This window comes from Bidens hawaiensis, unplaced genomic scaffold, assembly GCF_021521415.1.
Source record: "Bidens hawaiensis isolate Kalapana, Puna unplaced genomic scaffold, B.hawaiensis_p1.1 tig00011824_1, whole genome shotgun sequence".
Classification (NCBI taxonomy): Eukaryota; Viridiplantae; Streptophyta; class Magnoliopsida; order Asterales; family Asteraceae; genus Bidens; species Bidens hawaiensis.
This window is the reverse complement of record NW_027491941.1, coordinates 766,221-791,752: the sequence shown is the minus strand read 5'-3', so window position 1 is coordinate 791,752 and position 25,532 is coordinate 766,221. Positions and strand designations below refer to the sequence as shown.

General features: G+C 40.3%; 1 protein-coding gene across 1 annotated transcript; it reads left to right on the top strand.

Annotated features, from left to right (window-relative positions):
• The first annotated feature begins 1,611 nt into the window (after positions 1–1,611).
• LOC143539198 (F-box/kelch-repeat protein At3g06240-like) lies at positions 1,612–2,777 on the top strand. Its single transcript, XM_077032580.1, has one exon. The coding sequence runs from the start codon at positions 1,648–1,650 to the stop codon at positions 2,728–2,730; it is 1,083 nt and encodes a 360-aa protein (XP_076888695.1). The 5' UTR covers positions 1,612–1,647; the 3' UTR covers positions 2,731–2,777.
• The last annotated feature ends 22,755 nt before the right edge of the window (positions 2,778–25,532 follow it).

Here is a 25,532-nt window from a genome sequence, read left to right as displayed (position 1 = left end):
TTATGGTCGAAACGAGTCGATGCAAAAAGGGCTAATTTAGTCTGGTTCATGTTGGTACGGTTTTGAGTCGAAAGGGGTCGAGTCAGAATAGGTTTCGGATTAGAACGATGCACCGCGCGAGCACCGAGCTAGTTTTATTAAAAGCTCCAGCTACTCTACCAAACACCTAAATATTTCTAAAAAGCTACAGCTAACAGCTACCAGCTACAGCTTCTAGCCACCAGCTTTCAGCTACAGCTACCAGCTAGTTTTGCCAAACATACCCATTGTAGATCGTTCAAGTTGGGCTCTCTTAGATAATGTGGTCAATATAATTTAATATTTCTATATTTATACAATTTATAAAATAATTAGTTAAAGTAAAAAAAGTGATATAATTATTTTAAAAAATGAAATGTACTGTAACAGAAATACTCCAATGTGTCCCGAGTTGTTTTATCGGTCATCTTTAAATACTCGTTGTTGATGTCGGTCGTGTTTCCTTAGGCGAGCACGCGTATGGCTGACGTAACCTTCTGAATAGCTGTGAATCCTAGCGTCCCCCGACCGTCCGTTTTTTGCTTAAAGTAATTAAGCTCACGCTCCAAATCATTGGTGATGCGCATAAATAAATTTTTAGACATCCGAAAGCGACGCTTAAAAGTCTTCTGATTCTTGAATCTAGGCGAGTCGTTGGCTACCTCGTTCGATATATGTTCTTTTTAAAACTGGGGGTGGAGGAGAGCTAATAGAATTCATATAAGTTGTCGCGAGCACAATCGCACTTGTAACCGCCTCTTCCTCCGCGTCGTCTTCGGCTTGTCGGTCGGGCCCGAAAAATTGGTTATATATAGAAGTGGGAGAATCCATTTAGGGTTTATAGGGAATTTGGTGTGAGAAAATATAGAGTTAAGAAAGAAAGGTTCATAAATTTGGTGAGTTTTGATTGAGGATGAATATAAATAAAACAATTTTTTTATTTTTTTTAAACGGTAATGTGACCGTTGGAACGGTCAAAAGGAGATTTTATTTTAAACTTTGTGCCAAGCTAGCAAAACGTCACAAGTATAGATGGTCTTAATGATTAAGAAAAGGTGTGTTCTAGAATTGCTTAAACTTCTCGGTTCTCTACAGTTGAGAATTAATTGGCCACTCCGCTTATGAGTTCAAAACAGGACAAAAACTAGTGAATCTCAATTGCATACGGCACAAAAAGGTTATCGTTCAGGATGCAAAGATGCCGCACAACACTTATTTAGTTAACATACACCCTATCTTATCTTTTTGTGATCTTTGAAAAACAACACTCACAACTAGACGTTTTTCACAAATTAGTGACTTCAACTACGCCTAATACAAGTCCTTCTTTGACCATTGTACTCTACATTCATACACATATACACGATCTAATTTAAGGGTATTATTTATATCATTGGGCCACATTCACTTCACTTTCTTTTATTTAATAAGGACAATTTGATGACATATATAAAATGATAACTTAACACGTACACACTTTAAAAATGATAACACATGTACCATAAAAATCTTAATATATTCGGTAAACATTTTTATAAGTTATCTCATAGTGCCAAATCTGTACACACGTCTTAAATATAATCATCCATCAACACCGAACCAAACCTAACCAAAGCCAAACCGCCGGCAATGTCCGCCTCTTCCCACACCGGCCTCCCTCCGAATATCACCCAAGCCATACTCCGTCGCTTACCCGCCAAATCCCTCGGCCGCTTCAAATCCGTTTCAAAGACATGGAACTCATTAATCTCCAATCCCAAATTCATCAAAACACACCTCCTTCACCATAATAATATCACTAAACTCATCCTCGTCTCCGACACCAAATCTCTGTACTCACTCCACATAAACAACCTATCCACCACCGTAATACAACTTATAACTTTCCCGCCACGTCAGATCATGTGGGAACAAATACTAGGATCCTGCAACGGCATCGTTTTAGCCAAAGACGAACTAGATTCCATCTTCTTAACAAATCCAACCACACGACAGCTTTGGAAGGTTCCAGTTAACCCTTACGCGTTACCAGATCATGAGAGTTTTATTATGTACGGGTTCGGTTATGATTCATCCAGTGATGATTACAAACTAGTCTCCATCTCGTTTTGGGACACCGACAACGAGCATAATCCCTATTGCACCGATATGTTCGTATCCGTTTATAGCTTGCGAAACAATTCGTGGAGGAGGTTGAACAACTCACCTTACGATCATGCGGTCGGGCATTTAACCAGTGGTGTTTTGGTTAACCAGAAGCTTCACTGGCTGACAACCACACGGCCCGGATACGCGTCGAAGATTGTTGCGTTTAGTTTGGAAAATGAGGAGTTTAGCGAAATTGAGTTGCCGAGTTTGGTTGATAACGAGAAAGGCGTGTTTAATGAGTTGGTTGTTCTTGGTGGGAAGCTTTGTATGTTCGGGACTCCTGTAGGGAATGATTTGTGGGTGATGGAGGAGTATGGTGTTGGTGAGTCTTGGACTCAGGTTTGTATCGATGGGGTTGAGCTGGATGATGTTAAGCCTGTGTGTATGGTTGAAGGGAGCGATCGGGATATTGTGTTGGGTGGTGAAGATGAAGTTGTTGTGTATAATGTAGATGAAAGACGGCACAGGAGTGTGAGGGTTGAAGGGGTGACGGGTGGATTTGCGATTGGAGGTGCGTATTTGGAGAGCTTGGAATCGCCTAAATGCATCAGCGGGGCACCGTAAGTTTACTTGTGGTGTTATTATGTTGAGAGAGATTTTAGAAGCATGACTTATGTGAGTTGTTACTTAAGACATTACTGGTTATGATTTTAATGGTTAAGTTGTGATCTCAAACACTAGAAATTAAATGCCCTGACTCATCCAGTTTATATCTTTTGATTCAGGCCAAACAACTTATAATATATATTTTATTTTAGACAATAGATTTTAATTACTTATTCTTGTAAAACAAGGATGTTTTAGGGAGCTAATGAGGTGCACGAATGAAGAGGAGCGAGTGGAATTGAGGGACAACTATAAAACGGCCAAGATAGAGGCGAAGAAGGCAGTGGCGGAAGCAAAGAAGGCGGCCTTTAAACGGATGTATGAAAGTCTAGAAACAAAAGAGGGGGAACATGCTATGTTTAAGATTGCCAAAGCCAGGGAGCGTAGAAGGCAAGATCTAGGACCAGTGAGGTTCATAAAGGATACAGATGGGCATGTACTGGTCAAGGAGCAGGACATCAAGCTAAGATGGCAAACCTACTTCCACAATCTTGTTAACAATGGGAGAGCTTACCAAGAAGAACATGACAACACAAACTTTCAACGACAACAATCGAATAACTGCTACTGCCGACGGATCACACGAGAGGAGGTGAAGGATGCACTTAGGAGGATGGGAAGGTCTAAGGCGGTTGGCCCAGACAACATACCCATCGAGGTGTGGAAGTGTCTGGGGGAGGAAGGAGTCATGTGGTTAACTAATCTGTTCAATAGTATTCTCAAATCAGGTAAGATGCCAAATCAGTGGAGGAGCAGCGATGTAGTTCCTATCTATAAGAACAAAGGAGACGCCCAATGTTGTGGTAACTACCGAGGAATCAAACTACTAAGTCATACTATGAAGCTATGGGAAAGAGTGATTGAGGTTAGACTTAGACGAGAAACTCAGGTTACGGTCAACCAATTTGGCTTCATGCCGGGGCGTTCCACCACAGAGGCAATACACCTTATAAGAGGATTAATGGAAAAGTATAGGGAGAAGAAGCGTGATCTACATATGGTGTTTATTGACCTAGAAAAGGCCTACGACAGTGTGCCACGACAGGTGCTCTGGGAGTGCTTGGAGGGTAGAAGAGTGCCAAGGAAATACATAGAGATAATTATGGATATGTATACCAGGAGTGAAACAAGTGTCCGTGCGCCAGTGGGGGATACTGATTTCTTTCCTGTAGAGGTAGGTCTTCACCAGGGGTCAGCGTTGAGCCCGTTTCTTTTTGCAGTAGTCTTGGATGAGTTGTCAAAGTCGATTCAGGGGACTCTCCCGTGGTGCATGATGTTCGCAGACGATATTGTGTTACTTGCTGAGAAAAAACAAGATCTAAACATGAGGCTTGAGGAGTGGCGAACAGCCTTGGAGACAAAAGGTTTAAAGATTAGCCGATCTAAGACGGAGTACCTCCACTGTGATTTTGGTGGGATAAACGACAATGAAGACGCACAGATCACAATTGAAGGGCAGGTGGTCCCGCAGGTAACGAAGTTCAAGTATTTAGGATCATTTGTACAGAGCGATGGGGAATTAGACAGTGATGTGACCCACCGAGTTCAGGTATGATGGTGTAGATGGAAAGTAGCCATAGGTATATTGTGCGACAAGAGTTTCCCGACTAAACTAAAGGGAAAATTCTATAGGGTGGCAGTTAGACCTGCAATGCTATATGGAACAGATTGTTGGGCTATCAAGAAGGCACAAGTGCGGAAGATGGAGGTAGCAGAAATGAGAATGCTACGTTGGATGTGTGGGCACACAAGGCTAGACCGAATAAGAAACGTTGTGTTTCGCGAGAGATTAGGGGTGGCGAACATAGCAGACAAGATAAGAAAGTAGAGACTGAGATGGTTTGGACATGTAAAGAGAAGACAGACGACGAATCCTGTTAGATCCGTAGAAAACATTACTATAGAGGGGATGAGGGGTAGAGGACGACCGAAATTGACTTGGGATGAGAGGATTAGGCATGATTTGATAGACCTAAACCTCTCCGAGGACATGGTTGAGGATAGGAATTCGTGGAGAAGTAGAATTAAAGTTAAGGATTTTTAGAGAGAATTGAATACCTTAGGGCTTAGACTTTACTTATTTAGGTCACATACCATAATGGTATTTCCCTTACATATATTATTATTATTATAATTATTATTAGCTTTTATATAGCTGTTAAACTATGAACTTATTATCAATATTATTATAATTAGTATTAGTTTTTATATAACTGTTAAACTTTGATTTCTTTTATTTTGCTTCATACACATGTACTTAGAGCCGAGGGCCTCTCTGGAAGCCACCTCTTTATTTCTTTGGATAGAGGTACGGTGTGCCTACATCCCACCCTCCCCAAACCCTACTTATAGCTTTGCTGTCGGTGGGATTTCACTGGGCATGATTGATTGATTGATTGATTGATATTCTTGTAAAATAACAGTAAACTTTAGATTTGATATTATAGAAACTATTGTGCATACCCTAAATGGCCTTTGAGTGGTAGCAATATAATGAGTTCAAACTAGTTAATTGTTGGAAGGGCAAATACTAAACATTTAGAAAATGGTTTGACATTGTTGGAAGAACCATAGACCAGTCACGTAAATTAAGGACTTTAAAGCACATCGAGGGGTGAGACAAGAGGGCCCGCTCTTACTTCTTCATTATCCGTATGGAAGCTTACATGTGGTTATTCTTTAAACTTGCAATATGAGCATCCTACTGTTGGGTATAATCTTGATGTTATGGGTCGAGTACGGTTCAAGTCGGGTCATGAAGCGGATACGGGTCGAAGATCTGAAATAGGTTAGCAAGAAAATGGGTTACCCATGTCAGTTTAGTGGGTTTGTGGAAGATTTAGTCTTTGTTTGACCGAGTTTATTGGGGGCTAAAGAACGTTAGTTTGTTGCTGATTTAAGGGAATCGTGGACTAAGCTTTTGGCATGTGCTTTATTTAGTTTTTATATAAATAGGAGTAGCTCTTGTATTTTTTTTTGTACCTTCTTCTTTAATATTATAACAGAAGCTTTCTTCAACGTTTTGCATTTTTGTTTTCTCATACTACATACATATATACATACGTGAATTATTGTGTGTAGCTTGGGGCCTGAACCAACACCTACAAGGCTTTAAATTGCTTAATGATGGAACAACTCTTTCACATCTCATATACACCGACCCGTGTTTCTGCAATGGCGTTGTTATGCATTGTCATGAAGGTTAATGCCCCTTAACTAATGGCTTTCAGGTGGGTGCCAACATGAACCTCGCTAAGAACTGCTGACTAGTGATTGAAAAGTTCAAATCAAAATTATCTTCTTGTTAGTCCAGCCACTACAGAAAAGATTGGTATCTAGGATTAAATATTAGTATCGATACTACCAAATCAATCCCTAATGGTTATCGGGGTTGATATTGCCAGCCCCCTAATCATATCATAGATATTAGTTTAGTAACTGAAAATTACTTCCCATTGCATGACATGTAACATCCAGTGTCTAATACACATAATTTGAGTCCTTAAATTGTTCCTTGGTACCATGTCATGAGTAAAATCAGTCTCTAGTGTCATATGTTATTTCAGTCTCCAATGCATTTCTTTAGGAATTGAAAATCAGTCTTGTAAAGTGTAACCATTTCTTTAGCCTCCCCGACTCAACTAGCTCAATGGGTACCCACAAAAGGGTACTACAAACATTCTTATGTGTCAACATTGTGGGTCATTTAGAAATCTAGGAATGAGAAGTTTTGAATAACATTGTAAGAGTGTTCGAGTCGCTTTTGTTTTATTTGTGTTTGGTTGAGGTTTTTCACATTTGGGGTTGTTTTTTCGTGTATTAGTCGTTGCTAGTGTCTTGCTTGTAACGATTGTTTATAATAAAATTTTTGGCCGTTAAAAAAAAGAAAAAAATTTAGAAAGCTACAAATGAGAAGTTTTTAATAACATATTAATTATAAGTCGTGATAAAATTTGGAGATAATAATGGCGCACGCATTCCTATGGCTAAAAAGGAGCAAAAATGGGTCTTCTAGACTGGATTACCGTGTGTGATTATCATTAAAATTAAATTTGTTAAAAAAAATATAGCTTTTAAAATTTCTTTTAATTGTCTGTCACGTTATTAGTATTTAATGATGCTGTTAGTGGACGATATTATGGTATAAAACATTAAATATTGTTATTTAGTGATGGACGTGCTTATTAAACAAAGTCGGATATGATTCGCATAAAATAAAATATATATGTTTATTAAGAAAGATCTACTTGTAATCGAATAAGATTTTAGTAATCGTACTTTAAAGTACATATAATTGCAGTTTCATGCACCTAATAATGCACCGCCACCTTTTAATGCACCTTATTTTTGAAGAAACATAGATCCGATCTCTTTAACGGGTTCTGGATCCAATGAGTCCACATGGTAGGATACGATAACAACCAACACAATATGAGTATAATTTCCCAAAGTCCAGTGACCGGAACCTGCAAAACAGACACCGTGAGTCTCGTTACGGGAAGGACAAGAGGGGGTTTTCCCGTAACCACCATCCGGCGTGAGAATAAGTACAGTTCTGAAGGAGATAAAATATTTAAGTATATAGAGAGAGTACAGTGAAAGTGAATGAATACCTCATAAGGATTGAGAGAGTATTTATAGCCGAGGGATGTGGGAATTGTGATTGGGCCAGGTGTCCCTTTCTAGAAGATCTTAATAACCGTCTGGACGCGTGTCCCTTTGTGATAGGTTGAGCTATACGTCCCATGTGCATGGGTATAACAACCTGGACACGCGTCCCTTCATGATAGGACAAATCAAACCCTGGCCATGTGCACGGTTATAACAACCTAGCCAGGTGTCATTCATTCATTGGTTGACGAGTCACGTATTCTCTAAGTAACAATCGTGGTTATTCTTCTAGAAGGTAATTAGTTATTTGCAGCTGTCCTGTTGGCATTGCCTCCTGGTCATCTAAGTGGACGGATATCTTGTCCCGCGGATGACGTCTGAGGGTGCTTGAATGCTTCCCCTTGTGGTGTAAGGGCGTTCTTCCTCTACCATGTTGTGCGGGTGATCCATATGTTCCGCGGGTGATATATGAGGGGTTCCTCTCCGACCCGCGGGTGTTACTTAAGGGTATTTGGGTCTTTTTGGTACCCTACCTCTATAAGTCTCCCTAGTCCAGTGTTTCTTCCGCGTGAAGTTTTTATGCGGGTGAAATTTTGGACTAAATGCATTTGGGGATTTTGGATCTTTGTAAGTTGTAGAAATATATTCGTTGGGAGCTGTGGAAAATCATGAAAAAGGACAAGTTGACCACTCGCATGCGCGTGAACAGATGATGGGATGTTTATGACGGCTGTCACTGTACCCGACTGTGCACCTTTTTCTCTTTTTCGAATTTCACGCGTGACGTGGTGATTTTTGATTGAGCGATGATTTTCTCTCTCCACTGTTTATATCCCATCGCATTAATTGCGATGGGTATAAATAGTGGAGGTTGCTTCTTTTTGAAGTTTAATCGCCATTGGTTTCTGAATATCTTTCTTCTTTTTCTCTCTGAAGTTTTCGATTAATCGTTCAACCTTTTCTTATATCTGCTCATTATTTCATCATATCTTGTTGTAATGACGACTAGTCAATCTGAGATTGACGAGGTAGAGATTCAATTGGATCAATCTGATTACTAAAAGTTGATCGATACCTACGGTATTCCACCGGAGTGGGAACCTGAGTTCCCCTCTACCGGATCTATAGCTAGTCTGCCACCTCCTGGCAAGATGGCTGTGTATGCTGACTATTTTGTCTATGGGAATTTCCTTTTTCCCATTACAAAGTTTTCTATGAAAATATTGAGTGCATATGGGATATATTTATCCCAGTTGCATCCACGTCCTGTTATGCGAATTCGCCATTACGAATTTGTGTGTACTGCTCATGGGATGTTACCTCGAGTTGACTGATTTCCTGTTTTTTACCGCTTTGCCAACCGTGGTGGTTGGTTCACGTGTCAGGGAGTGTCCTATAGGAGTATTGGTTACGAGGTCGAGAAAGGTTCTAAGGATTGGCGTGGTAAGTTTTTCTGGATATCTGAGGACGTAGTGCCCAATACTATGGTCCGACGCCCGGCCACTGAAGCGCTCCCAGAAATTGTCACGGCTTCCCATGAGGGTCGAGAGTGGTTTCGTATCTTGGTTTCAGAACCGACGCCAATGCGGGCATTACCTGAGGAAGCCCTTGTATGGGCTGGCATGAGCCGTTTATGGCCATCGCCGTTCATGGAACCTGTCTTTATCGGTTTAGACGAGCGTAAGTTACCCTCTTCCTATTTCTTCTGTTTGAGGTTTTATGATTAATTTTTTATATTTATCTTTCAGGTCCTGGACCTATGCTAAATGCTCTTTTTAAGGATAGGGGTTGTACGCGGAAGAGCATTCTTGATGTGGGTGACGAGCCCGTTCTTGAAAAGTCTAAGGGCAACTTCCTTTTTCCGGTAAAGGTGCGAGCCGAACCCCTAGTCTCGGACGCTACCTTTCGCTCAGGTACGTACATTTTAAATCCTCCTCCACTTAACGCTCTTTCTTCTGATATGGTGATCGTCATTTTATCATCGAGTAACGATTCTGTGACCCAAGAAGAGGAAAGCGTTGATGATGCTTCTGAATTTTCATCTGTCTCGCATCTGTTGGCAGAACTTGAACAAAAGAGGGCTTTCAAGTCTTCTTAGGCGAGCGACACAGGTACGAGTTCTGTGGGTACCAAAGGTGAACCAGCGGCTAAGAGGCAGCGGGCTCATCGTCCCAAGTAGCCGCAGTTTAGTCTTGCTGAACGCATTAAGACGGTAACTGGTACGTACTTCACTTTTTATACTTCACTGTTTTGACTGGTAGTTAAGTGTGATTGATGTGCGTGCGCGTAGCTTGTATAAATATGATAGATTGGATATTTATCTTTTGCACAAGATCGTGTTTTAAATTTATAAAAGTGATTTCTACAAAGACCAAACACACACAAAATAGGCAAGTGTACCTATCGTATATGTAGAATAGTATTGGTAAGAACCAAGTATCGATCCGTGGACACAAATGCTTCTAATAATGAATCGTTGTTTTACTTTAATAGGAGGTTTTAATCATTTTGGGGTTAATTTTCTTCAAAATTCTTATAAAATATAAATACTTATATATATAATATATAGGTGACCAAGAAAAGAGATTCTAAACGAGTTGTTCAATTATGCGAAGGTTACCATCTAAGATTAAGAATCCACTTCATTTTAGCATTGATAAATAATATTTGAACATGTGGTAAACTTGCCATAATAATATATGATAGATAGCTCCTTAAACCTTAAGTGAGCATCTTTGGCACTAAGGAGATAGCATGCGCATTTTAAAGTCCACCCTTTCCTAATGTCATGCCATCTCATTGATGTCAATTTAAGTTGGCAAGTAGTTTCGTAAAGTAGAAAGATTAGGATTGACTTCGATTTCTCAAATACCAATTCTAACAACTTCGGGTGGTTGTAGTTTAGTCACACAACCTCCCATTGGTTGATTTATGTAGGTTATAATTTCACATTCCATTAACATATGATTTCTTTAACTAATTTGATATCCTAAGCAAAGCCATTTTCGGATTACCAAGGTTTAGAAAAATACATCATAACTTATATCTCATCATTTATAAGTACAATATAAGGATCCATGTTTCGATAATGTATCAAAGTATTTCTATCTTTCAAGAACATGAATCGATCATGAACGATTTCCAATGGAATTGACAACCACCAACTTTGAATTAGTGATTTAAGATGGTGAAACATTTCTCATCAAAAGATAATTGTAATATAACCATGTACTTTACTAGACTACACCACATGTTTTGTATAATTATTAAGCAAAACAAAGCTTCTTCATAGATTTTAGATGGTAAAAGTAGTTTAGCTCATAATAAGCATAATGATAAACATTAAGATGAATGATGGTAACAAATACATGATTAAACTTGGAATGATCTAACCAAATATAGATGAATCTTCCTTCTTAATGATGGTGATGATGGTTGATGGTGATGATCTCCAAGCCTTCAAACTCTTCACTAAACCTTCTATGTGAGTGTTAGTGTGTGTTTTTATAATAGAGAACCGGATAGAAATCTTTTCAAGGCACACTCTTCAAATGGCACAAGAGCCACTATTTATAGGCAATCTGGAGAGTGAGGCACGGCCTCGTGCTGGATGAGCACGCCCCCCGTGCATTTTTAAGACATGTGCCAGATTTGTTTTGTTTTTTCTGTGACGTGGCCACGGCCCCTTGGTTGAGAGGCACGTCCTCGTGCTTTTTTAATGACATGTGCTAATTCTTTTTGTCGTTTCTGGAAGGTAAGCACGACCCCGTGCTTCCTGAGGCACGCCCCCGTGCTTTTTAATGACATGTGCTAATTCTTTTTGTCGTTTCTGAAAGGTGAGCACGGCCCCGTGCTTCCAAAAGCACGACCCCGTGTTTCCAAAAGCACAGCCCCATGTTTCCTGAAAGGACAGCCCCATGTTTCCTGAAGCACAGCCTCATGTTTCCTGAAGCACAGCCCCATGTTTTGCTGTTTTCTTTGGTTTTTCTTTGGCTTTTAATTCGTTTCTTCGTTTGAGGCTTGGATTCACCTGAAAATACATTTTAATATGATAAGTAGTTATTTTAACTATATTATACGATAGAAGTTGCAGTTTTTAGAGATTATTTGATGCTAAAAAGATGTATATTTTTATATACATCAAACATCCCCACACTTGAACCTTGCTTGTCCCCAAGCAAGCTACTTATAAATATTCTCTAAAAATAGCAAGTTAGGACCATAGCTTAAACATCCCCAAAAGAGTTCCAAGAAAATGGGAACAGAATAACCAACCTTAAATCATAGGAATATATGTAGTGATATATAAAAAGGTGATTTTGTTTTTATGAGTTTCCGTTTATGCAAAACGTCACGTTTTCACAATGTTCACTCACACTCGGTTTTATATCTGATCATACCTGTGATGTATGTATGTGAACACTCTTAGTCAAAATGCTACCTGTGAAAAATAAACTTGTAGCAATTTCAAATCTCCACCTTTGTGAAGGGTTGCATAGATTAGAAGGTAATATGGGTTGGTTTTGTGTGAGTAGGGATTTGGTATTTTGTGGTGGTTCAAGGGTTTAGGTTAATGAGGATGAGGACGTTAAATACAACTTCTGCTGTTTGTCGGGAGTCTTAAGATGTCTTCAACGGTTAGCTCCTTTCTCCCGATTGCTAAACTTTTTTTTTTTAAACAACCCTATTGACTCTTTTAAGGTCAGATCGTCAAGACCAGTTTTGTCGAGGATGTGGATCAGTTCTTCCTCAATCCTGCTCTGAACATAACTCTCAACTCTGATGGATCGTTCGGCTTTGAGCCTAATAGCCCCCACCCTCATTAGTTCGGTATATTCATGCTGAGATTGAGTTTGACTTTTTCTACATCTTCCTTAGTGGGACTAGTTTCCGCAGCCTAAGCATCTTTCATATATTTTTGCACTTCTTTTCATTGCGCTGTTGGAAACTCCACAAAATGGTGGCCTTTGTTCATCTTGGCGCCACTTTTTCCTCACCTCATTGCTAAAGAGAAAGATTCTCTCCCTAGGTTCTCGAGGCAACCTAGGTTTTGTGAAGTGATGCAGCAAAGGAAATTGAAATCGAAATAATGCATTTCCAGTTCTTTAGGGTCTGCCGGTAAAAGACCAGTGTTGTATTTTACCGGTGAGAGGGATAAAGTGGTGTGATAGGGTTTTTGGGTTTTGTGATTTGGAGAATGGTTTGATGGGATTGTGATCATATTACCTTCTTCCTTATACAACGCTTCGTGTGGTCTTGAAATGAATAATTGCGACAAGTTCCAATTCACACGAAACATATGACTCACTCAAAGCTTCCGAAAAAATATTTATATGGCATGAGGTTTATCTCACAGTAACGGATGGATTGGGTATAAACGCCATATTTTGCATAAATTTGTTCTCATTATTACAAAACTTCTTTTTTACTTTTTCACTTTTTTGGTTATAGTAGATTTGTAGTTGGTTATTTGCAAAAAAATCTCTTGGATTTTCTTTTGGTTTTGTCTAAAATAGTCTTTGTTTGCTACAAAAAATTTTGTTATTAGAGAATCTTATAATTAGTTGAGCAAGCAATTGGTCAAGTAATTCCCCTCCCCACACTTGAATCTCACATTGTCCTCAATATGGAAAGATTCATAAAAGATTAATAATAAGATTCATATGAAGTATGGAGGGTAAAATGGAAAGGAACTTCCCTACGGGCCAACGAAATTTTGACAGAGCGTCCCCTGTTGTTCGTCCGTTTTCCTGTAGTGTACCTATATAAAAAAACTGCATACGGCCAACAAGCATAATAATACTTAAAATTATTATTATTATTATTATTATTATTTTATTTGTTTATTATATATTTTTAACCTTATTTCAATGCCTAGTTTAATCAGGGTCTTGGCCAGACCCTACTTCCAAAATGTTCTTTGATCTGGGTGGAGGATTAGTACCTCCGAGACGGTCTCGAATGGTCCATCGATGTATGGTTTCAATCGATGTCCATTAACTTTGAACTTCTGGCCTTCAGAATTTGAAATCTCGACCGCCCCATCGTCAAAAACTGATTCAACTATGTGTGGACCTGTCCAACGAGATTTCAACTTTCCTGGGAAAAGACGTAAACGTGTGTTATATAACAGTACACGGTCGCCAACTTGAAATTTCTTTTACTTTTAAATGGGCGTCGTGTAAACGTTTAGTCTTTTCTTTGTAAGACCAAGAATTTTCATATGCCAGTGCTCTTAGTTCTTCGAGCTCGTGAATTTGATCTTCTCGGTTTTTACTGGCGGACATTTGATCAAAATTCACTGCTCTCAGAGCCCAATTCGCTTTGTGTTTTAGTTCTACGGGTAGATGACATGCCTTCCCATAAACAATTTTGAATGGTGTTGTTCCTACGGGGGTTTTGTAAGCCGTCCTGAGGGCCCACAACGCGTCATCTAACTTTTCTGCCCAATTTTTGCGATTCATTCCTCTTTTTCTTTCTAAAATCCTTTTAATTCCTCGATTTGAGACCTCCACCTGCCCACTAGTCTGAGGGTGATATGGTGTTGCCAGTCGGTGGTGAACCCCATATCGTTCTAAGACTTTGTCCATCAGAACGTTACAGAAGTGGGTACCTCTGTCGCTGATTAGGGCTTTCGGAGTACCGAATCGTGAAAATAACTTTTTCAGAAATCGTACAACTACTCGAGAATCGTTAGTGGGAAGAGCTTGTGCTTCTATCCATTTAGACACGTAGTCGACTGTTACAAGGATGTATTTATTTTCGAATGAGTTAGGAAATGGCCCTATGAAATCTATCCCCCATACATCAAAGATTTCACAAATTTGAATGCCTTTTTGAGCCATCTCATTTTTCGATGAGATGTTCCCGGCTCTTTGACAAGCATCGCATGCTTGGATCAAAGTATGTGTATCTTTGTATATAGTGGGCCAGAAAAATCCTGCATCAAAACACTTTTCTGACTGTGGTGGCGGTACCATGGTGTCCGCCTGTTGGTCCTTCATAGCAGTGTTTGAGAATATCTAAGGCCTCTTTTCCTGCTACGCACCTACGAATGATTTGATCCGCACCTATCCTAAACACGTATGGATCTTCCCAGAAGTAAAACTTAAGATCGGAAAAGAATTTCTTCCGCGGTTGATGAGTAAGTCCTTTTCTGAGGATCCTACAAGCTAAGTAATTGGCGAAGTCGGCATACCAAGGACTTTCGTCCTTTTCTTCCATCACTCCTTGAATGTGCATGAGAACCTCATGTGGGAAATTATCGTTGATAATTTCTTCTTGATGCTCTTCGGGAGTTGGACATTCTAATCGTGAAAGATGGTCCGCGGCTATATTTTCTGCTCCTTTCTTGTCTTTAACTTCGATGTCAAATTCTTGGAGTAGTAGGATCCATCGGATGAGTCTAGGTTTGGCATCTTGTTTGTTGAATAGGTATCATATTGCGGCATGATCGGTGTAAACTATGGTTTTGGAAAGAACGAGGTATGATCTAAATTTTTCAAAGGCAAAGACTACTGCTAGTAACTCTTTTTCTGTTGTGGTATAATTTTCTTGTGCATCATTAAGAGTCTTACTAGCATAGTAAATTGGGTGAAAGTGTTTTTCCTTGCGTTGTCCGAGTACGGCTCCAACTGCAAAGTCACTTGCATCGCACATGATCTCGAATGGAAGGGTCCAATCGGGTGTAGTCATGATTGGTGCGTTGACAAGTTTGTCTTTCAGTGTATTGAATGACTCAACACATTCCTCAGAGAAGACGAATGGTGCGTCTTTCTCTAGAAGTTTGGTCATAGGTCTTGAGATTTTTGAGAAGTCTTTTATGAAGCGGCGGTAGAAACCGGCATGACCTAGAAAACTTCTAATGGCTTTGACTGAAGTTGGTGGTGGGAGTTTGGATATGGTTTCTATTTTGGCCCTATCAACTTCTAGTCCTGCTTGGGATATCTTGTGACCTAGAACGATGCCTTCTTTGACCATAAAGTGGCATTTTTCCCAGTTGAGTACTAAATTTACTTCTTCACACCTAGCCAACATTTTGTCTAGGTTTTTCAGACAATGATCGAAGGAGTCTCCAAAGACTGAGAAGTCGTCCATGAAAACTTCCATAGAGTGTTCGATCATTTCATGAAATATGGCCACCATGCAACGTTGGAAGGTGGCCGGAGCATTACATAGTCCAAATGGCATTCTTCGATAGGCGAAGGTTCCATACGGACATGTAAAGGTTTTTTTCTCCTGATCCTCAGGAGCAATGGGAATTTGGAAATATCCGGAAAATCTGTCAAGAAAATAGTAGAACATTTTTCCAGATAGTCGCTCAAGCATTTGATCGATTAAAGGAAGTGGAAAATGATCTTTTCTTGTGGTGTCATTAAGCTTCCGGTAGTCAATGCAAACTCGCCAGCCTGTGATGGTCCTCATTGGTATTAGTTCGTCCTTCTCATTCATTACAACAGTCATTCCTCCCTTCTTGGGTACTACTTGAACGGGACTAACCCAAGGTGAATCCGAGATCGGGTAGATTAATCCGGCATCAAGCAGTTTGATTACTTCCTTCTTCACCACATCTTGCATGTTGGGATTGAGACGTCTTTGATGTTGGACCACGGGTTTGTATTCTTCTTCCATGAGGATTTTGTGAGTACAAAAGGAGGGACTGATGCCCTAGATATCCATGATCTTCCATGCGATAGCCTTCTTATGGTTTTTGAGGACCTTAAGAAGTTTGTCTTTCTCTTCTTTAGAAAGGGGAGATGAAATAATTACTAGGAGTTGAGTCTTTTTCTAGAAAGGCGTATTCGAGATGGTTTGGTAGTTTTTTTAACTCTAAGGCTGGTGGTTCTTCGATTGATGGTTTTGATTTTTCATTGGATTCAGTGATCTCAAATACTACTTCTGATGTTTCCTAATAGTTATTCACAGTATTGAGATTATCGTTTCCTAAAATGGGTTTGGTAATAGTGTCAGTTAGGATTTGTGTTTCTAATGAGGTATTAATGGAAGATTTCCGCACATAGCAACTCACGATAGAATCGATGATGCAACACAGTATAATGTGTCATCGTGATGTTGCGGATATTGCATAGATTTTCCTATGTCAAAAGTGATTGCCTCGTCATTAACCCTGAGAGTGAGTTTGCCGGTGCAAACATTAATGATAGTCTTTGCGGTGGTTAAAAAGGGTCTTCCTAAAATCAAAGGTACACTTTTGTCTTCCTCCATGTCTAGAATCACAAAATCTATTGGGAAAACAAACTTGTCAATTTTGACAAGCATGTTTTCAACAATGCCCCGAGGATATTTAACTGATCGGTCAGCTAATTGAATGCTCATGCGGGTGGGCTTTGGTTCTCATATCCCTAGTTTTGCAAAAACCACATAAGGCATTAAATTAATACTAGCTGCTAGGTCAGCCAGGGCATTGCTAACAGACAAATTTCCTATGAGACAAGGGATAGTAAAATTCCCTGGATCGGTCATTTTCGGTGGCAGCTTGCTTTGAAGGACAGCTAAACATTCTTCACTCAAGGTGACATGCGAGAGCTCCTCCAGCTTTCTCTTGTTGGTCAACACTTCTTTGAGAAACTTTGCATATGTCGGCATTTGAGCAATGGCTTCGACGAAAGGGATGTTGATGTGGAGTTGTTTGAAGAGTTCTAAAAACTTCCCGTACCGAGCTTCCAATCTCTCCTGTTTCAGCCGTCCAGGGTATGGAATAGGTGGGACATAAGTTCGGACTGGTTCCTTAGGTTGTACGGTGCCTGTTGGGATCAGTCTTTCCAGCGTTTTCTCAGGGAATTCCTTCTCCATAACTGGTTCTGAAGTTGGTGAGGCAACAGTGGTTGTGCCACTTCTTAATGTAACAGCGTTGGCTACTGTATTTGGGTTTGTTATAGTGTTGCTTGGAAGAGCGCCAGGTGGTCTTTATGACAATTGTTGGACAATCTGTCCGATCTGAGTCTCTAGATACTGCAATGATGCTTGTTGACTTTGTAGGTCAGCTTCATGTTTTAACAATACTCTGCTAATATCAACAGCTCTTGAGTCGGCCTTCTTCTCAGCTTCATTTGTTTTTGTTATTAGTTGGATTAGCATTTCTTCGATCTTTGAGTAGCTTGGGTTTTGATGGCTATTAGAACTTTGATCTTGAAATTGAGGTTTAGGCTGAAAGGGTTGATTCATCGGTCTTTTTTCGAATCCTGGTAAGGGTTGAGCGTTACCTCCGTCTTTCCAGCTGAAATTCGGGTGGTTTCTCCATCCTGGATTGTAGTTGTTGCTGAAAGCGTTGTTCTGACGTGCGATGAAATCGACTTTTTCCATGGCCATAATGACTTGTTTACAGTCACTTGCTTTATGATTTCCTCCATAAGTGTCACAGGTGAGTCTAGTTTTTGATAGTTCGGCTTGAAGTTGTTTGAATTTTTTAGAAAGAGCTTCAAGCTGTGCTGTGACAAGAGTGTTGGAGTCAACGTGGTGTATTCCTTTATGGGTAGGTGTAGATCTTGGTGGGTTGTAAGCGAAACTCTTCTTTGCGGCCTTCTCCAGGACTTCAAATGCTTCGTTAGGTGATTTGGATCCCAGGTCTCCACCAGCGATCTGTTCGATGGCCTGTATGTTTTGTCTGGATTGGGCGTCAAAGAAAGTTTGTACTTGTAACCATACGCTAAGTCCATGATGTGGAAATCTTCTTAGAAGACTTTTGTATCTTTCCCATGCTGTGTGTAACGATTCATCATCATCGGTCCGGAATCCGGTAATGCTGGCTCGGTATTTGGCAGTTTTATCGGGCGGAAAATATTTGAGGAGAAACTGTTCAACCATCTGGTCCCAAGTGGTGATGGAACCAGAGGAAAGGGACTCTATCCATTCTAAGGCTTGACCCCTTAGAGAGAAAGGAAAGAGTTTAAGTTTGATTTGATCGTCTGAACAGTTTTGAATTTTAAAGGTTCCGCAGATTCGTAGGAATCGAGATATGTGAGAAAGAGGGTCTTCGTCGAGAAGACCATGAAATTGAACTGAATTTTCCACCATATGAATGATGCTTGATTTGATTTCGAAATTTTCGGTGATTTCGGGTGGAGCCACTCCATTGTCGTAGCCTTCGAGAGTTGGCTTGGCATATTGGCTCATGTTCGGCTCATTATTCTGGGCCGCCATCAATTCTTCGGTTTGATTTTCTCCTGCTGTGGTGGCGTCTACTGATTCGTCTTTGATTTCTTCGGCGGTTTCTGCTGTCCGTTTACGAGTTCGTAGACGAAAGAGTCGTTCCGGTTCAGAAATTGGAGAAACAAGCTCGGGCTCAAAAATATAGGACATACATGGGACTAAATCAAAAGTAAACACTAGAGTAAAAGTTAGCTAAAGTTAAACTAAAGTCTAGTCTAAGTTAAACTACGAATTAGGCTAAGCTATTCTAAACTACCTAAGGTCTAAGTTAATTAAGCTAGAGTAAGGTAAATAAAGGTAAAAAGTAGGCTAGCCATAAAATTATATGTTTTAATATTTAGTAAAATAAAATTAAAGGTAAAATAAAAATAGAATTTAAAAATTTATACAATTATAGACAATAATTAAATTAAAACTTGGATCGTTCTTAGAAACGTACCGTGTCCCAGGCAACGGCGCCAAAAACTTTGATGTGCGTGCGCGTAGCTTGTATAAATATGATAGATTGGATATTTAGCTTTTGCACAAGATCGTGTTTTAAATTTATAAAAGTGATTTTTACAAAGACTAAACACACACAAAATAGGCAAGTGTACCTATCGTATATGTAGAATAGTATTGGTAAGAACTAAGTATCGATCCGTGGACACAAATGTTTCTAATAATGAATCGTTGTTTTACTTTAATAGGAGGTTTTAATCATTTTGGGGTTAATTTTCTTCAAACTTCTTATAAAATATAAATACTTATATATATAATATATAGGTGACCAAGAAAAGAGATTCTAAACGAGTTGTTCAATTATGCGAAGGTTACCATCTAAGATCAAGAATCCACTTCATTTTAGCATTGATAAATAATATTTGAACATGTGGTAAACTTGCCATAATAATATATGATAGATAGCTCCTTAAACCTTAAGTGAGCATCTTTGGCACTAAGGAGATAGCATGCGTATTTTAAAGTCCACCCTTTCCTAATGTCATGCCATCTCATTGATGTCAATTTAAGTTGGCAAGTAGTTTCGTAAAGTAGAAAGATTAGGATTGACTTCGATTTCTCAAAATACCAATTCTAACAACTTCGGGTGGTTGTAGTTTAGTCACACAACCTCCGCTTGGTTGATTTATGTATGTTATAATTACACATTCCATTAAGATATGATTTCTTTAACTAATTTGATATCCTAAGCAAAGCCATTTTCGGATTACCAAGGTTTAGAAAAACACATCATAACTTATATCTCATCATTTCTAAGTACAATATAAGGATCCATGTTTCGATAATGTATCAAAGTATTTCTATCTTTCAAGAACATGAATCGATCATGAACGATTGCCAATGGAATTGACAACCACCAACTTTGAATTAGTGATTTAAGATGGTGAAACATTTCTCATCAAAATATAATTGTAATATAACCATGTACTTTACTAGACTATACCACTTGTTTTATATAATTATTAAGAAAAACAAAGCTTCTTCATAGATTTTAGATGGTAAAAGTAGTTTAGCTCATAATGAGCATAATGATAAACATTAAGATGAATGATGGTAACAAATACATGATTAAACTTGGAATGATCTAACCAAATGTAGATGAATTTTCCTTCTTAATGATGGTGATGATGGTTGATGGTAATGATCTCCAAGCCTTCAAACTCTTCACTAAACCTTCTATGTGAGTGTTAGTGTGTGTTTTTATAAGAGAGAACCGGATAGAAATCTTTTCAAGGCACACTCTTCAAATGGCACAAGAGCCACTATTTATAGGCAATCTGGAGAGTGAGGCACGGCCCTATGCTGGATAAGCACGCCCCCGTGCATTTTTAAGACATGTGCCAGATTTGTTTTGTCTTTTCTGTGACGTGGCCACTGCCCCGTGGTTGAGAGGCACGGCCTCGTGCTTTTTTTATGACATGTGCTAATTCTTTTTGTCGTTTCTGGAAGGTAAGCACGGCCCCGTGCTTCCTGAGGCACGCCCCCGTGCTTTTTAATGACATGTGCGAATTCTTTTTGTAGTTTCTGAAAGGTGAGCACGGCCCCGTGCTTCCAAAAGCACGACCCCGTGTTTCCAAAAGCACAGCCCCATGTTTCCTGAAAGCACAGCCCCATGTTTCCTGAAGCACATCCCCAGGTTTCCTGAAGCACAACCCCATGTTTTGCTGTTTTCTTTGGTTTTTCTTTGGCTTTTCATTCGTTTCTTGGTTTGAGGCTTGGATTCACCTTAAAATATATTTTAACATGATAAGTAGTTATTTTAACTATATTATACGATAGAAGTTGCAGTTTTTAGAGATTATTGGATGCTAAAAAGATGTATATTTTTATATACAACAAACATCCCCACACTTGAACCTTGTTTGTCCTCAAGCAAGCTACTTATAAATATTCTCTAAAAATAGCAAGTTAGGACCATAGCTTAAACATCCCCAAATGAGTTCCAAGAAAATGGGAACAGAATAACCAACCTTAAAATCAGAGGAATATATGTAGTGATATATAAAAAGGTGATTTTGGTTTTATGAGTTTCCGTTTATGCAAAACGTCACGTTCTTACAATGTTCACTCACACTTGGTTTTATATCTGATCATACCTGTGATGTATGTATGTGAACACTCTTAGTCAAAATGCTACTTGCGAAAAATAAGCTTGTAGCAATTTCAAGTCTCCACCTTTGTGAAGGGTTGCATAGATTAGAAGGTAATATGGGTTGGTTTTGTGTGAGTAGGGATTTGGTATTTTGTGGTGGTTCAAGGGTTTAGGTTAACGAGGATGAGGACGTTAAATACAACTTCCGCTGTTTGTCAGGAGTCTTAAGATGTCTTCAACGGTTAGCTACTTTCTCCCGATTGCTAAACTTTTTTTTTTAAACAACCCTATTGACTCCTTTAAGGTCAGATCGTCAAGACCAGTTTTGTCGAGTATGTGGATCAGTTCTTCCTCAATCCTGTTTTGAACATAACTCCCAACTCTAATGGATCGTTCGGCACAAGAATCTCCACCTCGACCTCCTCCTTCATTTCCTTTTACTTCCTTTCCTCTGCCAACGGGTGCAGGAGGAGACTTTCGATTTGGACAATCTGTCCATGATTTTGGAGGGGGGTTGACGCATGGCGCTCCTCATCAATCTTCCTCTATCCGAGTTCGCCTTGACTCCTCAAGTTCTGATTATTATGGAGAGGCGAACCCCGGGGAGGATGATCACTTGTTTACCCCAAATTGGGATATTGTTAATGGGTCGTGCTTCACTGATCCTGAAGTATGCATGGCTTTTATTAAGCAATGCGTGCTACCCGCGGAGCGGATCCATCAGCGTGGTCGCTCTCACCATGATCTTCATATGGATGTTTCTTTGTCATATGCCAATTCTTTGGCTTGTGAACAAGAAATACTACGCGAATGGCGCACAATGGGTGGTAAGCTTGGAGAAGCTTCTCGAGCTGTCGAGGAAGCTAAAATGGAAGCGGCGGAGCATCGGTCAGCGACAAACACGGCGAAGTGGAAGCTATCTGATGCCGAAATCGCTCTTAAGGGTGAGAAAGACCGGAATGCTGCCGCTGCTCGCTAGTGGAAAGAAGCCTGCGAGAGGCAAAATGTGGTCCTTGAGGCTGTTCGTGCTGAGACCCAGAAGAAGAATGATGACTTGGCGAAGGCCCTTGAAGCTAATTCGGCTTTAGAAAGCCATGTAACCTACCAAGGCAATCGGATCCATGAGCTCGAGGCAGAACTGAAGCTGCAGAAGGAGCGATCTGAGCTTAAAGACAAAAATACTGCTGAAATACAGTCTACTTATGACTCTTTGCTGCAATCTCATGCGGAAGTGGAATCTTGTGCCACTGAAGCTTCCGATGACAAAAAAATGGCTGACGAGTTGCGGGAGCTTCATAGCAGGGCGGAGCGTGCTGAGCAAGATCAAAAATGGTTCCTCACCCGAGGGCTTGATTCTGTAAGGTTCCTTCATATGTTTTTCATTGCATACCCCATGCTTTTAATGCTAATAAATTATCTTTTTCCTTTGTCAGGTCATTCGACATATTAACGAAAGTTCTGAGCTAACTGATAGCTTTGCTAATTTAATGACTGCTTCTTCCTAGGTCGGCCGCTTGAAAGGCTTTGATGAAGGGATGATGTATGCTCAAACTAATCGTTCTTTTGAAAATCATCCACTTCACGGCCTTGATGTCAAGCAAGCATATGACATGCGATTAAGGAATATGACGGCCTGGTGTTTCCTCTACAGAATATGCTCCCAGAGTTTGCCTCAGCCAATGATGGTGTGCAAAAGCTGAGGAATTACCTTGATGACGAGTCTGAGGATGCTCGTCTGAGGATACTTCTCCGGAGGATACGTCCGCTCCTAATCCTTCGGATAGATATGAACTTTAAAATTTGTAAAAGTTTCTTCATATTTTTGTAATCTTCTTTTGAATATGAATGAGGAAGAACTTTTTTTTGTCTTTTTGTGAATATTATATTACATGAGGTAAAATATCTTTTATGAGATATCTGTGATTTATCAATAATTTGAATTTTGTGCAAGTGGGATGGTTGTGATGACGTGGCGGAAAAAGAAACGTCGTGGGACAACTAACAAGACGTGTAAAACGCCTTTTGACAGCCTGTTCGCATATTCTTGAATCTCCCGCCTGACGTGTCAACCATCTAACGGTCCGCGTTTTCTCTTTCTTCTGACAGTCAGTCGGTCGCATTATTGCGATGAGTATAAATACATCACATGCAGTTTCTAATTCATTCTTATCTTTGAACCCTTTTTCTCTCTCAAACATCCAGATCTTAAACCTTCCCAGCTTTATTTCTCACCATTTGAGCAAACAACATTATCTGATGGTTGGTGATAAAAAGAACACTTCAGCTATTCATGAAGTCGTTGTGAATTTAAAGGAAAAAGACTATAATGACGCCGTCAACGTGTATGGTTTGGCGTCGGAGTGGGGCCCGGAATGTCCGGCCGACGGTTCGATTGATACTGAACCTCCGGTTACCCGTATAAGTTGACTTTTTTACGACAGGGAACTTCCGGTTACCCGTAAAGAAGTTTATGAAGGCCATCTTGACGTCCTATGGTCTTCACTTGTCCCAAATTCATCCCTTTGGGATGTTGCGTGTTCGTCATTTTGAGTTCTGCTGTCAGGCCAACGTTATTGAGCCTACAGTTGGCCGGTTCGCCGTTTTTTATAAATTGACGAGTCGCGATGGGTGGTACGGTTGGGCTTCTACCAAGAAGGGTCCAATTGGTACCGAGTGGTACCGGAGTCTCTATGAGTGGAAACCCAAGTTTTTTTGGGTTCGGGATGATGAAATCCCATTCGTGATGACTCCTCGCAAGGCGAGTGATGCCCCTCCATCCGTTACCGCTACTACCGAAATTAACCTTCCTTGGTACCCCACGTTAACCAAGACACCTACGCCGCTGCGGGCGATTCATGAAGGAGCACTGGTGTATGAGAAGATGAGCCGCTTGTGGCCATTCCCCGACTTGGAGCCATACTTCGAGAATTCTGACAAAAGTGAGCCTTTATTTTATTGTTCAGAATTTCGTTTCATAATCTTGACACTTTCAATTACAGGTGAAGGCTCTATTCTTTGCTCTCTTCTGGATAAGGTGGAAGGTCTGATGGTGCGCCGGCCCATTCATCCAAATGAGTTGCCGTTTCTTAAACGCACTCGGAACAATTTTTTATTCTCCACTATTCGCCTAGAACCTGTGGTGTCTGAGGCTATGTACGTGAAAGGTGAGAAGATCATCGTCGAAGGTGAGGGAATTCTAAAACCTTAATCTCTTACTGCTATGACTCATAGCGGGGTGATAGTGCTTCTGTCTTCTAGTGAAGAATCACTGCCCCGTGATGGAGAAGCACTTATTGATACTACTGATTCTACGAACGTCTTGCCTTCATCTATAGGTTTGACCCGGAAACTTGGTAAGAATCCAGCCACTAGCGCTTCTGCAGGTGATGACGGTGCTGATGTCACTGTTGAGGGTGATCATAAAACGGCTGATGATGTCACCCCTGAATGTGAGCATCATACTGTTGATGCGGGCTTTTCCAAGGCGGCTGGTAAACGCAAGGTTCAACCTGCCAAGGTTGCTCCCTCAAAGAAGTCAAAAAGGCAAAAACCTGATTATTTGGAAACGCGCCTTCACCAACTTGCTTCGTACGATATCTCCTTGGGTAAGTTTAATGCTTCTCAAATTTGTCAATTGTTATGGACCAAACACATGTCTGATCTACTATTGACGTTTTACAATAGCCCTGAAAGATTTTTCTGAAGACGTTTAAGGTCTGAAGAGTTCAACTCTGCCTCTTACTCCACCCTCATCACCGCTCAACACCGTCCAAAATCCGATTGATATAACTGATACCTCTCCTCTTAAAGAGAAGGATATCAACAACTCTGAAGATCTTGTTATGTCGCCCTCTTTCAATGTCCATCATTTCAAGGATCAAGGAGGAGTTAGTGCGTTTACTTACGGGCGGCAGAAATCTCCGCTCCTCATGAGGGAGAGGCTTCAGTACATCGTCTGCAGTGGTCGCTATGCCAAAATTCAGTTTTTAGCGACTCAGATGCGTGCTTCGAGTATTTGCGAGAGAACCTTCCTCCCACGGAGAGGGAACGTCAACGCATCCATATTCACCAAGAGCTACTGAACACTCATTCTTATTTCATGGCGAATGCGGTTTCCACCAGTCAAGAGATATGCCGTGACTGGTTGGCTATAAATGATGCGTGGGATGATCTTGAAGTCAATATGGCTGAGGAGAAGAGAGAGGCTATCGGGGCTATGGATGAAGCCAAGGAGAGCCGCCATGCTCTAGAAGCAGAGAAGGCTGCTCGTTCTGTCGTTGAGGAAGCCAAAGCTATTCTCCAGTAACAGCTGGATGAACGTGATGAATTAATAAAAGCTTTAAAGGCTGAATCAGCAGCCAAGGACGAACGCCTTAGCACCCTTGCT

What these genes read in the sequence shown, in the direction of transcription:
- LOC143539198 (XM_077032580.1), top strand. Translation starts at nt 1,648, where the DNA reads ATGTCCGCCTCTTCCCACACCGGCCTCCCTCCGAATATCACCCAAGCC.